At 46.2% G+C, this 15,835-nt stretch overlaps 1 protein-coding gene across 1 annotated transcript in view; it reads right to left on the bottom strand.

The window, feature by feature from the left end:
* The window catches only part of LOC115465678 (SCO-spondin-like), a 537,587-nt gene that overhangs the window by 16,286 nt on the left and 505,466 nt on the right, over window positions 1-15,835 (bottom strand). The window contains exons 106-109 of the mRNA XM_030196374.1: window positions 10,036-10,187; window positions 5,161-5,207; window positions 2,893-3,057; window positions 1,618-1,829 (exon numbers count right to left, since the gene is read on the bottom strand). Of these exons, the coding sequence (XP_030052234.1) occupies window positions 1,618-1,829; window positions 2,893-3,057; window positions 5,161-5,207; window positions 10,036-10,187 (576 nt within the window). The remainder of the gene's footprint in view (window positions 1-1,617; window positions 1,830-2,892; window positions 3,058-5,160; window positions 5,208-10,035; window positions 10,188-15,835) is intronic.

The raw sequence follows: 15,835 nt of genomic DNA on the forward strand, positions 1-15,835 counted from the left end.
GGACCAATCACAGTAACAATGGGGCCGATACTGAGACACACAGCAAAACAGGAGAAATCATTTAGTCACACCTGTTCTTGCACCAGGATAAACAGCAAAAAGGAGACATCAGATCCCACAGTAACACAGGGATAAGCAAACAGATGACAACAGAATCATACCAGAGATCACACAAACAGCAAAGAGAAGAGATTACAATCACATCAGAGCTCACAGCAGCAAAACATAGAAAGTAAAAAAAGGAAGACTGCAATCACACTAAAGCTGACACCAGGAAACAGGAGAGTAGAGAGATCACAGTCACAAGGGAACTTACACCAAAACTTTTGCCTTAAACATGCCCCCCAACAGCTGGATGCACCATTGGTAGCTGGTGGAGATTCCCCAAGCCCCCTCCCCACTCAGCTGAAGAAATCCAGAGGTAAGTCAACAAAAGAAATCCACACTGATGTCAGCACCGCAAGCACGTTCGGTTCTTCCGGGAGCACACCAATACTCAACATACTAGTGGCTCTGGCAACGGCAACTCGCATCCGGAATTCTGACACACCTCTGGATTTCTTCATCTGGCAGGGTTTGGGGATCACCACCAGCTAAGGTATTAATTCAAAGTTTGGTAGGAGTCAAAGGAAAGTAAGGGGGAGGGGAAGAAAAATGGGCAGTGCCTAGTATCCCCCCCCCCCCCAAATGTTATCACATAAAACAGTGGAGATCACGGCCATACTGAACCTAACACTGTAACACACAGCAGAGAGGTACAGTCGCACTGGAGTGCACATCAGGATTCACAGAAACATATCCTATTCAAGCAGATGTTGGGATTTAGGTCAAACTTGAGAGACTAATATCCAAATCTATGTCCGGTTGCAGATCGACTTCATCAGTGAACAAAACAAAGAGAACTGCTGTCACAAAATGACTACTAACAACTGAATAGTATATCAAAATAGCGGAAAAAGCCTCAAAAAGCTTCCAGGTCTTGAATTGATCTGTTGAAGCTATATCGGGTCAAAAGACCCTGCTTTCATCATTGGCACAAAAATTAATGAAATTTAAATTAGTCCAAGCAGTAGCGTTTTTTTGTGCCAATGATGAAAGCAGGGTCTTTTGACCCGATATAGCTTCAACAGATCAATTCAAGACCTGGAAGCTTTTTGAGGCTTTCTCCGCTATTTTGATATACTATTCAGTTGTTAGTAGTCATTTTGTGACAGCAGTTCTCTTTGTTTTGTTCAAACTTGAGAGGCTGCAATCACATTGGGACTGACATCAAGATACAGACAAAGAAAAGAGATCACAGCCATAAAAAGGCTGACACTGGAATTTACAACAAACAGCAGAGATCACTGTCACAACAGAGCCAACACTGTGATACGGAGCAAACATGAGAAACCAGTCAAATCAGGGCTCCCACTGGATCTCAAACTTGGATGCTGTAAGGTGAGAGCGAGAGATTCCTTGAAGTTTTCTGGACCATAGTAGAACGGGGTAGCATTACCAAATACAAACTAACATCATTTCATCAGATCAGAGGCTATGTCTAGCTGAATAATTTCTTTGGATCTGTCCCTACCACACAGACATAAGCATAAAATATCACAACCTCATTTTTCTTACCAGATAGACATGGTCACCCTGGATGCACTCACAATGAGCAGCAGTGACACACAGTCTGCTCACACTCCGGTACCGTCCTGCCTCGCACACGCAGCCCTGAGTTTCTCCTGAACTGCAGTTCTTTTGGGGCTCCTCGTAGATCTCCTGACACGTCCGCTCGCAGAATGCTGCGTCTGGCAAGGGTCTTCTCCAGTGCTCACCTTGCGGACACTCTGGGGATAAGAAGCGGCAAGTCAGCGTACATCCAGGAATGAAAGGAGCCTCTCCTGCCCAGTTACACTGCTCTGAATACCCACCCCAGATTGTGTCTGCAACTAAATCTACAAGGGCAAAATGAGGTGAGGAATTTGGTCATATACAGGGTCTTAAGATGGTTGTATAAGATGGAGGCAGGTAGACGTCATTTTGAACATAATAAACATGATACCAGAGTAAAAGGAACATTTACAGGTGAAGGAAAAAGAAGGGAAAAGAAACAGAATTAGCATAAACCAGCATAAATGGAATAGATGTTTATATACGTGCTATGGTCAGAGAAATACTGGTGTGTCAAAAACTGTGTCAAACAATCTGCTTGACAACCAGACCAAGAGGCAACTGCACAATAATAGGAGAAATATTACCCACTTATTAATGTGATCATTCGAGGAAGGAGCAGTGAGGTAGCCAAGGGTGGGCCCAGGCCCACCCAGTAGCACCACACCTATGATGTGGCTGGCAGGGATCCCCAAGCCCCACCAGCCAAAAACTTCCAACAACTGTCCCTCCTGCATACCTTGTAAATAGCAGATCTTCACCTGCAGCGAACAGTGACTGATAAATATTGCTCGCACCAGCCCCACAGCCTTCTCTCTGATGGATTCCCACCTATGTGGAAACAGGAAGTTGTATCAGAGGGAAGGCTGTGGGGCCAACATGAGCGGTGTGTATTAGTTGCTGCTTGTTGCTGGTGAAAATCTGCTATTTAAAAAGTAAGTGGGGGGTGGGGGTGGGGGGGTTGAGAGACCATATGGCATGCAGGCAAGAGAGGGAGAGACCAAATTACTTGTGGGACAGGGCAGGGTTCTTCTGTCCACCTATCTGGGGCCTAGGCCCACCTAAAATTGGGTGTCTGGCTACACCCCTGGGAAGGAGAGTTGAGGAAGAGTATCCAACATAGAATGTAGTTGGATTGTTGGAAGTGGAGAAATACTGTATTCTAATATCAGAGACAACATGGCAACATACATCATTAGACTGTAAACAGTGCATAAAGGAAGTCTCCACGTCTCTTACTGCAATCTTGGAGGGTGCACTGTCGCTGGCGTACGGGGGCGCCCAGACACTCCTTCCCCTCATATAGACGCTGCTGGCTCTGGTACCGTATAGAGGTCTGCACCCCATTCCCACATGTCATGGAACACTGGGACCAAGGAGACCACGGAGACCACCGGCAGTCCACTGCAGAGAGAAAGGGCACCGTTTACACTGGAACCGGAAAGGCTGACCTGCTGAATCAGCTTAGAAACATTCAAGTGTTTGACAGGCTTCAATGAATCACAAGAAGGACAGATGTTCCGTTGTAAAAAAATGTTCAAAGACGAGAGATCACATATGAACTAGGGAGAAGGGAGGTACAGAAGAAACATGAGAAAAATACTGTACTTTTCTAAGAGGGTGCCAGATACCTAGAATAACGTACTAGCAGAGATGGTAGAAACCAGTACAGTGACAGAATATTGAAGCAGATATATGAAGCTGTGAAGTTATTTCACTACAGTTGAAGGTTTATTTAGATTCTCCATTAACAAGCTGCTACAATGCAAAAACATGCAAAACAGAGCATTAATACACAGTTTTGCAAAAATGGGCACGCTCACTCAGGTTACATTGTGTTGCTGTCTTCAGGACATTCAGATTGTGAAGCAGTGGCAATATTATTAAGGGCCGTGAGGCCTATGTTGAAGACCACTACTACTACTTATCATTTCTAAAGCGCTACTAGACGTACGCAGCGCTGTACACTTGAACATGAAGAGACAGTCCCTGCTCGACAGAGCTTACAATCTAATTAGGCCAGACAAACAGGACAAACAAGAGATAAGGGAATATTAAAGTGAGTGTCTTGTTATTTGAATAATTTTACTGCTGTTATTGTCTATTGCTTTTGTTTGATTTATCCCTACTGTACACCACCTTGAGTGAATTCCTTCAAAAAGGTGGTAAATAAATCCTAATAACTAACTAAATAAATAAATCTCTTTCATGCACATTCATTAGGGATATCCTGAAAACCTGACGTGTTGGTGGCCCTCAAGAGCTGGAAGTGAATACCACTGGGCTAATACATCAGCTTCACAGACAACAGTGTAGTAACAGGGTTGGGAGACTAATACTGCAAACAAACCACCCCTCACTCTCTCAAAAGAAAGGGAGGAGAAAACAAGGAACATCTACGTACACATACAAACAGACAGACAGACACAAAGAAATAGACAGACATGCACAATTACAGCAGGACATGACTTCTGCAATAAGCACAAGAGCATCTTTTGGGGTAGACTGTGCCACCAGAGAAAGGTACTCTGGGAAGCACTGGGCTCGCAGCTCTACCAGGGACCCTATTCTCAGTACCCTGGATGTGGATTAGACAGGGCTCAAGTCCCTTCTTATCAACATCCTTTGCCTGAAGTCTCAGAGGAATTTGCTTACCATTGCAGAAGCGGCGTAGCAAGGGCAGCTGACACCCGGGGCGGTTCGCCGCTGCGCCCCCCCCCCGGGTGCAGCACGGCGCACCCCCCCCTCGGCTCGCGAACGCACCCCCCCCCCCCCGGAGTGCGCAACCCCCCCCTCCGGAGCGCATTCTTACCAATGGGGATGGGCGGGAGGACCGCTCCGCCCCGAGTGCAGTCACTGGGAGCTGCGTCGGCTCCGCTGGTTCCCTGCTCTCTCTGCCCCGAAACAGGAAATAACCTGTTCCAGGGTAGAGAGAGCAGTGAACCAGCAGAGCCGACACCCCCCCAGCGGCGTGCTCCTGGGGCGGACCACCCCACCGCCCCCCTTCCTACGCCAGTGCATTGCAGGGCTCAAGTCCCTTCTTATCAACATCCTCTGCCTGAAGTCTCAGAGGAATTTGCTTACCATTGCAGCAGCGGCGTAGCGAGGGCAGCTGACACCTGGGGCGGTTCACCGCTGCGCACCCCCCCGGGTGCAGTACACCCCCTCGGCACGCGAACGCACACCCCGGAGCGCGCAACCCCCCCCCCCCCTCCAGAGTGCATTCTTACCAATGGGGGCGGGCGGGAGGACCGCTCCGCCCCGAGTGCAGTCACTGGGAGCTGCGTCGGCTCCGCTGGTTCCCTGCTCTCTCTGCCCCGAAACAGGAAGTAACCTGTTCCGGGGTAGAGAGAGCAGTGAACCAGCGGAGCCGACACCCCCCCAGCGGCGTGCTCCCGGGGCGGACCGCCCCACCGCCCCCCCCCCCTTCCTACGCCAGTGCATTGCAGGGCTCAAGTCCCTTCTTATCAACATCCTCTGCCTGAAGTCTCAGAGGAATTTGCTTACCATTGCAGTCCTCCTGAGTGCAAGTAAAAGCTCCATCCTGACAGATGCTGGAAAGAAAAAAACCAGGCATATCAGCAATGGAGATGAGGTCGATCGCACAGTCATTTCAAAAGGATGCTATAACAGGAGTCAGCTTTCCCTCCACTCCACCGATACTCATATGCATATACCTGATACCAACATGCATGCTATTATTCAAACACAAATCCTGGCTCATATATATTTCATATCTTATGTTCTTTTACCTCAGAAGTACCAGATAATGCCACGACTATTTGAGGTACTCGATTGCATCAATCTTCTATTACTAACCTTGAATTTTATGTATTTTTAATGTACTTAGAATGGGTTGGATTGCCGAGAATGTTGGACCACTCCCCAGATACAGACCACAAAACATTGGCCATGTTGGCAGTGGATCTGGATCAGTGGTGTGCTGGTAATTTTTTTTTTTTTTAAATCATCTTTATTGAGGTTCTCATCAATACAAATAGAGAGGAAGAACAGACTGCAACCGCACTCCACTGGCAGCGGAAGCAGTCAATAAATGATAACAGGCAAGAAATACCATAATGCATTCCAATCAATATAGATACATAATTTCTCCGCATACTTGAGACCCCCAACCACATTTTTCTATGTTTTAATCCCCCTCCCACCCTCCCCCCCCATGGAAACACCTTAGGTGGAACAACCCATATCTCTCCATCCACCAATTACCTATACTATTGTGTTTCCTCATAATGCCATACTGCCATAGTCTGTTACTGTATTTGCAGATTTAGGTAATTGGTGGATGGAGATGGTAAATTTTTAACAACAGGCTCTCTCCCTGGTCCACCTCTGTGCTCCCCCCCCCCCCCCCCCCCGGTCTACCTCTGCGCCCCTCCCCCAAATTGCAGAGCTGGCTATTCCCAGGGAGAGAGTTAGCTGGTAAAGTTTTAACAACAGACTCTCTCTCCGGGCTTAGCCAGCCCTGCAATTTGGGTGTGTGTGTGTGGTGGGGGGGGGGGGGGGCACAATACATTTCTCTACCTTACTACCCATGCAGGCATGCTAGGCATTCCTTTGCTGGCAGGGAGTGGCAGAGCAGAAGTCTATTTATTTGGCTGGTGGGACTTGACAGAAACAAAAAACTGTACATATCTATGTTGTTGTATGTAACTTAGCTTAGCCGAAATTGGGTGGCGGAGCAGGTGGGGGAAGAGGGGTTGGTGGTTGGGAGGTGAGGATAGTGGAGGGCAGACTTATACAGTCTGTGCCAGAGCCAGTGATGGGAGGCGGGACTGGTGGTTGGGAGGTGGGAAATACTGCTGGGCAGACTTGTACGGTCTGTGCCCTGAAAAAGGCAAGTACAAATCAAGGTAAGGTATATACATATGAGTTTATCTTGTTGGGCAGACTGGATGGACCGTGCAGGTCTTTTTCTGCCGTCATCTACTATGTTACTATGTTACTATGTATTATACATTATTGATACAAAGGATATGCACATGGTTTTGCAGTGCTTTGGGTCCTCCTACTGATCTGTACGTCTGCTGTCTGGAATTTTGGAAGATAGAAATAAGGAAATAAAAATTAAATTTTGGATGTACTCTTTTGCAATGTGATGGATGCAAGTTCTGGTGTATGAATGTGATAATCTTTGAATAACTGCCTATACTAAATGGCTATGGATTTCTGAACATATGGTATCATTAAAGGACAAACGTTTAAATGCTCAGTTGGGTATATATCATATATATGCTAATCTCAACTTTTGTTAAATGTTTCAGACATTTCCATCTATTTGTTCCCATGATATAATTGAATTCTATTATTCTGTCTCACTGTATTTTCAAACGTAAGCCATATTGAACCCGACTTTGCTTGGAATAATGTGTGATAAATGTTTAAAAAAAAACATAATCCTTTATCCTCCATCTTTTAAGACACTGCCTATCCAGCTGGATGGTGATGGCACAAGGAAAGCAAGTTTGGTCCAGTGAAGACTAACTCAAAATAACCTGGCTCTTCCTTAGCTGGGCCCTAGTATTACCATATTGAAAACGCGACCATACTAAGCCTCTGTGGTTATGCTCCACTAATAAGTTAAAAGATTAACTGGATTTCTTGAAAGGAGTATATAAACTTAGGATGCATCATGACTAGGGACACACACATACGTTTATTCAATATCACAATTCTTCATGTACAGCCACAAAATAACCTTTTAGGGTGGACAGCGTTCACAATGAGCTCCTTTTATTATTGACCAGACAGAGATAAGAGTTTTCGGTTTTGGCACAGTATAAGTTATCACAAGAACAAAATATAAGAAAACCAATATGGGCTGCATTAGGGGCTTATGGCCCATTTATGTTTAAACAAAAGAAATCTGCATGAAACAAAATATTTATTTTTAATTTTGACTAATAAAACCACTTGCCCCTGAAACATGTTCAAAACAGAATAATCCATTTGTGTATCTAAAAGATAAACTTCTACAAAACAGATTAAGATCTGATTCCGTGTGCCCCAATGAAAGGAGAGTTTAATTCTACTTCCATTTAATTTCAATATATATTCCATCATCTTTATAACACCAGGCTTCCCAAGGTAGATTACAACAACATTTAAGATGAACCCATCAGGAAACAGGATATTCTCACTGAAATTTGGCCATCTGTATTGTATACAGTGTATTTAATTATTTATTATTATTATTATTATTTTTAGTGTAGAAAAATGAGAACAAACTACAGAGTTTAAAATTGCTGTTTCTACCAGCTATAATAATTTTTAAAGATGTTTTACTGATATTCATTTGTTATTTCATGATATTTATATCTATATGGGAAGCTTTCAAATAAATTAAAAAGCTGTCCAATAAGTAAAAAAAACCCCCCAAAACATTTGACTTCTACCCTTTAAGGCACTACCTATCCAATTGAAACAGCTTTAGACTTGTTACAGATGGACAAACAATAAAGAACAACAACGTGGATGCAGCAGCTCATAGGTTTGCTTGCTTTGGTTTGAGTGTACTAGAGGAGATGACAGCTGTGCGGGGGAGTGAAAACAGAGATTAACCAAACTGGCTTCCTTGCTTACCATGGACTAGATAGGCTCACTTCAAACCTCCTTGGTTCCGATGGTGTCCTTTGACTGCTGCGTCCTGCTTACGCGGAAACAGCAAGTTGAATCAGAGTAGGTGGGACGTGGCAGCAGAAGGACCCCGACGCCGGCATCCTGTCCTAACCACTGCCTGCTGCAGATACGGTAATGGTTCGGTCTGGAGAACTGGGGCGGGGGGGGGGGAGAGGTTGAGGGAGGGAGCGGATGCGGGAGGGAAGAAGCTGAAAGGACAAAATTATTGATGCTTGGGGCAGCAGGAAGGGCAGCAATTCTTACCAGAGGGTAATGCTGCTGCTGTGCACTTCTGTAGCAACGATCAGCCCAGCAGCCAGCAGAGCTCTCCTCCGTCCTCTCTGGCAGCTGAATTCTCAGGAGGACAGCGGCGGGGCAGCCAAGTTGAGGTTGAACTCGGAGCGTTGGACTGTGCGGTACAGCTCCACAACCAGCTGGGCTGTGATCAGGAGCGCTGCTGAGGTGAGCGAGCCAGCCCACGAGCACACAAATCTCTTGCCTGCAGTGCAGCATGAGGAGGCAGGGTTGCCACACACCACGCATGCACCAATATCCGGTGACAGCTGGTGTGTTTGGGCATGCATGCCTCCAGCCTCCTGCTGAGTGGAGGAGTGGCCTAGTGGCAATGGAGGAGTGGCCTAGTGGTTAGGATGGTGGACTTTGGTCCTGGGGAACTGAGTTCGATTCCCACTTCAGGCACAGGCAGCTCCTTGTGACTCTGGGCAAGTCACTTAACCCTCCATTGCCCCATGTAAGCCGCATTGAGCCTGTCATGAGTGGGAAAGTGCGGGGTACAAATGTGAAAAAAAAAACAAAAAACCTTCAAGTCCCGGCTGAGAGTACAACAACCGGCTTGCAAAATTGTTCAAAAATTAACAACTGGCTCTGCAGAGCCGGTGTGAGCTGGCTCCAGAACACCACTGATGGATATTTAACTTAAGAGTTCAGAATTATGATTACATTTGAAGAATGGACGATTTTAGGATTTGTTAACACGAGTGATTTGTTATATTTAAATATATTAGTAGGAGCGATGATGAGATAAAATGAGCTGCAAGTTTATATATTTGACAACTCATCTGAAAGATGCTACTTCCAATGGTCCTTTGAAAAATTTGGAAGACTTTAAAATGTTTTTTAAAAGAAAATATTACAAAAAATGTTAATACATAAAATTCATGGCTAGTAATAGAAAATTGATACAATCGAGTACCTCGAATAGTAGCGTTATTATCTGGTACTTTTGAGATAAAAGATTTGCTTGCTTTATTTTTTGTCTATTAGATTGTAAGCTCTTTGAGCAGGGACTGTCTTTCTTCTGTGTTTGTGCAGCGCTGCGAACACTTTGTAGCGCTATAGAAATGCTAAATAGTAGTAGTAGTAATAAAAGAACATAAGATATGAAATATATATGAGTCAGGATTTGATTTAATTGATAATAATATTCCCACGTTTGAAGGTTTTGCCTATCAAGGTGATTATTCAAACACATTCAAACACACACAGAGCCATACACAGACTGAGGCAATTCATCTTTAACCTACTGGAGTTATCCTCAGAGGATGGATCTAAAATGACTGAATTATGAAATATGTCCCAGGGCATCACTCAGCTGCCTCTCTGCCCATGTCTAAGGCTGCTACCTGTACCGAGGGCTTGTTCAATTAACATAGTGGTATATGATGGTCTTCATATATCCCAGCCCGATTTGAGCCCACTGCTTGGTTTGAGTGCCCAGTTACTTACCATCTATTACACTGGTGGTGTATGATGGTACCCACTGGATGCTCCTGTGTTCTTTCTTCCAGTGAAAGATTAAAGGACCAGGGGATGCTGAATGCTGTAAGGAAGGAACATCGACAGTTGTCTGGGGAAACACACTTCCCATCCTGCAGCACCTGCAACTCAGCGACAAGAAATTAACAAAGTTAAGTCACCCAATTCCAGGATCTGGGGAAAACCTGACAGAAAATATTTAGTAGGGCAGTGATTTCCAAACTTGATCCTGGAGGCACCCCAACCAGTCAGTTTTTCAGGATCTCCACAATAAATATTCATGAGATAGATTTGCATGAGGTGGAGGCAGTGCATGCAAATCTCTCTCATGAACACTCATTGCAGATATACTACTACTACTACTATTTAACATTTCTAAAGTGCTACCAGGGTTGCGCAGCGCTGTACAATTAACAAAGAAGGACAGTCCCTGCTCAAAGGAGCTTACAATCTAATAGACAAGAGTGAGACAAATATAGGACAATCAAGCCATTGTGACATCACTGATGAGGTTGGCTCTTAGGCATTGGTGGAATGAGGCATTATGACATCACAATCTCAGCTCTGGTTAAATCACTGCTATATGTAATACTACTACTACTACTACTACTTAACATTTCTAGAGCGCTACTAGGGTTACGCAGCGCTGTACAGTTTAACAAAGAAGGACAGTCCCTGCTCAAAAGACCTTACAATCTAAAGGACAAAAAGTGCAGTCAATCAAGATTGAGGCAGTCTAGATTTCCTGGATAGAGGTACAATGGTTAGGTGCCGAAAGCGACATTGAAGAGGTGGGCTTTGAGCAAGGATTTGAAGATGGGTAGGGAGGGGGCTTGGCGTATGGGCTCAGGGAGTTTATTCCAAGCATAGGGTGAGGCGAGACAGAAAGGGCGGATTCTGGAGTTGGCGGTGGTGGAGAAGGGTACTGAGAGGAGGGATTTGTCCTGTGAGCGGAGGTTACGGGTAGGAGCGTAAGGGGAGATGAGGGTAGAGAGGTAGTGAGGGGCTGCAGATTGAGTGCATTTGTAGGTAAGAAGGAGAAGCTTGAACTGTATGCGGTACCTGATCGGAAGCCGGTGAAGTGACTTGAGGAGAGGGGTGATATGAGCATATCGGTCTGACTGGCTGGGGTGCCTCTAGGATCAGGTTTGGGAACCACTGTACTAGGGAATAAAAGCATTCAAATGCTATTTTGGAAGGGGTCCAATTCACTCAATCGGAGTAGGTCTTAAGCTGGGGCAGAACATACACTATGTATAGAAATCCCAAAGCTGTACATAAAAAAAAATTTATATCAGCTTTTTTTCAACTCTCATACTCATGACTTGCCTTCCTCTTTATTGGCCCATGCCTAACTTAAAGGCATTAAGATAGGCATGAGCCGTTGAAGAGGAAGGCAAGTCATGGTTCGTGTACTCATGTGAAACAAGTTGCCGTTGGTGGCCTTTTAAAAGCGTTGTGTAGCTACAGATGACTATGCTACACAACGCTTTTAAAAGGCCATCAGTGGCAACTTGTTTCACATGAGTACATGAACCATGACTTGCCTTCCTCTTCAACGGCTCATGCCTTATCTTTAAAATCGATTGTGGTACCAGAAGATTGGAGGATAGCCCATGTAACACCAATATTTAAAAAAGGTTCCAGAGGAGATCTGGGAAATTATAGACCGGTGAGCCTGACATTGGTGCCGGGCAAAATGGTAGAGACTATTATAAAGAACAAAATTACAGAGCATATTCAAAAGCATGGATTAATGAGAAAAAGACAACATGGATTTAGTGAAGGGAAATCTTGCCTCACCAATCTACTACATTTCTTTGAAGGGGTGAATAAACATGGGGATAAAGGGGAGCTGGTTGATATTGTGTATCTGGATTTTCAAAAGGCGTTTGACAAAGTACCTCATGAAAGACTCCAGAGGAAATTGGAGAGTCATGGGGTAGGAGGTAGTGTCCTACTGTGGATTAAAAACTGGTGAAAGGATAGAAAACAGAGAGTAGGGTTAAATGGTCGGTATTCTCAATGGAGAAGGGTAGTTAGTGGGGTTCCCCAGGGGTCTGTGCTGGGACCGCTGCTTTTTAACATATTTATAAATAACCTAGAGATGGGAGTAACTAGTGAGGTAATTAAATTTGCGGATGACACAAAGTTATTCAAAGTTGTTAAATCGCAAGAGGATTGTGAAAAACTACAAGAGGACCTTGTGAGACTGGGCATCTAAATGGCAGATGACGTTTAATGTGAGCAAGTGCAAAGTGATGCCTGTGGGAAAGAGAGGTTTGCAAGCAGTGGAGGTAGTGCATGAATATTCATTGTGGATATCCTGAAAACCTGACTGGCTGGGGTGCCTCCAGGATTAGCTTTGGGAACCCATGAAAGGTTTTCCTAACTTTGTCCACTAAGCTAATTGCGCACTGGTCTGAATATCAGCGGGTAGGTTACCGCACTTGGATATTAAATGCCAGAGGCCAGACATTCCCCATCATTAAATCTCCGACATTAACACCACCCATGGCTGTGAGCAACTTACAGGTCGCTTAACGCTACGGGCTGAATATCGATCCCTATGTCCTGCTCATGCTCTACCCCATGTACACCCCTCTTACAAATACGTGTTATGTAAATTAAGCAGGTATTTGCAGAACAGTGCTTAGACACCCGGCAAGGAGGTACATGGTATATGTGCTCATATGTGCTGGTATTCTAAATATTTACACATACAATTAGTTTATCTTAATGGGCAGACTGGATGGACCGTACAGGTCTATCTACTGTCATCTACTATGTGACAATGGGCACATAAATGTAAGCACCTGGACCCTGATATTCAGACTATGGAACATAGCCTGGCAGTCTCCCGCAGTCCACGATGAAACTCGAATATTCAATGCCGGGCAATTTCCGGTGATTGGCATTGAATATCCGGTTTAACTTTGGCCAGTTTCACTTTAACTGGCCAAGCCGATTTCCAGCGCTGGCCGATTAAGTTGGAGCTGGCCAAAGTTATTCTACCTATTGTGGTGGACATATACTCAGCCGGCTCCACGTTGAAAATCATGGGATAGTCGGCTAGGTACTATTTTGACAGTCATTTCCCTTTAAATATTGGGCGGCCAATATACAGAACTGCCCTTCACATCATCGCTGTATCAGAAACACACTGGGACCAACAATCTGGCAGAATTGCAAAGAATGAAGAACAAGGGGGGTAATATTCAGACAGCGGAGGTCAATGTTTGCTAGTTCTTTTTCTTTTTTAATGCTTAATTGCTGAAAGCTGAATTAGGCCATAATATGGTAAAATTATGTATAATCATACCTGATAATTTTCTTTCCATTAATCATAGCTGATCAATCCATAGACTGGTGGGTTGTGTCCATCTACCAGCAGGTGGAGATAGAGAGCAAACTTTTGCCTCCCTATATGTGGTCATGTGCTGCCGGAAACTCCTCAGTATGTCGATATCAAAGCTCCATCTGCAGGACTCAGCACTTAGAGAATTACACCCACAAAGGGACACTCTGCCCAGCTCACCACCGCCGAAACGGGGGAGGGGAATTAACCCAGCTCATCCCCACACAAGTGGGGGAGGGGAATTAACCCAGCTCATCCCCACACAAGTGGGGGAGGGGAATCCGTCCAGCTCATCCCCGTGGAGCGGGGGAGGGACACCACACCCGCCGATGCGGGGGGATCTGGCTTATCCTGCAACCGCAACCGCGGGAGGAGCTGACTGACCCTAGCACCGCCGAAGCGGGAGGGGTACAAAACTGCCCTACAACCGCACGAAGCGGGAGGGAGTGCCGGCAGAATTTATGTCTCAATCCAGCCCCGTAAAACGGAGGGGAGAGGAATGCAGCAGCTCACTGTAACACAAACTCGTCTCAACTCTTGAAGAATCCAAGTGAAAAAACTTGAACCCGAAGTCCTCCTGAAGTAACTGAAGACTAAACTTGAACCTGAAATGCAACCAGAATAGAAACCATACAGATATCTGGGCGGGGCTATGGATTGATCAGCTATGATTAATGGAAAGAAAATTATCAGGTATGATTATACATAATTTTACCTTCCATATCATCAAGCTGATCAATCCATAGACTGGTGGGATGTACCGAAGCAGTACTCACCCAGGGCGGGACATAGAAATCCCTGAACTCAACACTGAAGCTCCACACCGGGCCTCCGCCCGTGCCGCCACAGTCAAGCGGTAATGCTTGGAGAATGTATGGGCCGATGCCCAAGTTGCCGCCTTGCATATCTCTTCCAAGGAGACGGACCCGGCCTCTGCCATCGAGGCCGCCTGAGCTCTCATGGAGTGAGCCTTCAGCTGGATAGGCGGCACCTTCCCCGCGGCCACATAAGCCGCGGCAATGACTTCCTTGACCCATCTTGCCACTGGAGGCTTAGCAGCCTGCAGACCCTTATGAGGACCTGCCAACAGGACAAACAAATGATCCGATTTCCGGAAATCATTGGTCACTTCCAAGTATCTGATGATGACTCGTCTCACATCCAGATATTTAAGAGCAGAGTACTCCTCTGGGTAGTCCTCCCTACGCAAGGAAGGGAGACAGAGCTGCTGATTCACATGGAAGCGAGAAACAATCTTGGGCAGGAAGGAAGGCACTGTGCGAATAGTCACTCCTGCCTCAGTGAACTGCAGAAAAGACTCTCGACATGAGAGTGCCTGGAGCTCAGAAACTCTTCTGGCTGAAGTGATAGCCACCAAAAAGACTGCTTTCAACGTCAGGTCTTTCAGAGATGCCCTCAACAAGGGTTCAAAAGGCGGCTTCTGTAATGCTCTGAGCACCAGGTTAAAATTCCACGCAGGCACCATTGAGTGCAGAGGAGGGCGCAGGTGCTTACCTCCCTTGAGAAAACGCACCACATCTGGCTACGAAGCCAGGGAAGCACCCTTCAGGCGGCCCCTGAAGCAAGCCAGGGCCGCTACCTGGACTTAAAGGGAACTGAGCGACAGGCCTTTCTCCAGACCTTCTTGCAGGAATGCCAACACTGGAGAAATTGGAGCAGTGAATGAAGAAAATGAGCCTGCTTCGCCACGCTGCAAAGGTACGCCAAACCCTGGCGTAAGCAGTAAAAGTAGAGCGCTTCCTCGCTCTCAGCATAGTGGCGATGACCTTGTCTGAGAAGTCCTTCTTCCTCAGACGCTGCCGCTCAATAGCCAGGCCGTAAGCCCAAAGGGGGAGGGATCCTCCATCACCACGGGACCCTGATGTAACAGACCCTGCTCCACTGGCAGCCCCACCAGGATTATCCGGCCCGGATGCTTTGCCAATCGGTCTAGCACCCTGCCCAACATGGGCCAGGGCGGGAACACATAGAGAAACTCTTGTGTTGGCCACTGTTAGAGGAGAGCATCTACTCCCAGAGATCGAGGGTCCCGTCCTCTGCTGAAAAAGTGCGGCACTTGGCAACTGGCCGATGACGCCAATAGATCTAGGCTCGGTTGGCCCCAGCGCTTCGTGATATCCAAGAACGCCTGAGCCGATAACTGCCACTCTCCGGGATCCAAGGTATGGCGACTGAGAAGTCCGCCTTGACATTCATGACTCCGGCAATGTGGGCTGCTGACAGCTGCTCTAGGCTCGCTACCGCCCACTGGCATAGATTCATGGCTGCCTTGGCTAGAGGGGCGCTCTTGGTACCTCCCTGGCGGTTGACATAGACCACAGCCGTGGCATTGTCCAACAGGGCCCGTACTGGCTTCAACGCCAGTACCGGGATGAACTCCAAAAACGCCAA

Source organism: Microcaecilia unicolor, chromosome 1, assembly GCF_901765095.1.
Source record: "Microcaecilia unicolor chromosome 1, aMicUni1.1, whole genome shotgun sequence".
Taxonomy (NCBI): Eukaryota; Metazoa; Chordata; class Amphibia; order Gymnophiona; family Siphonopidae; genus Microcaecilia; species Microcaecilia unicolor.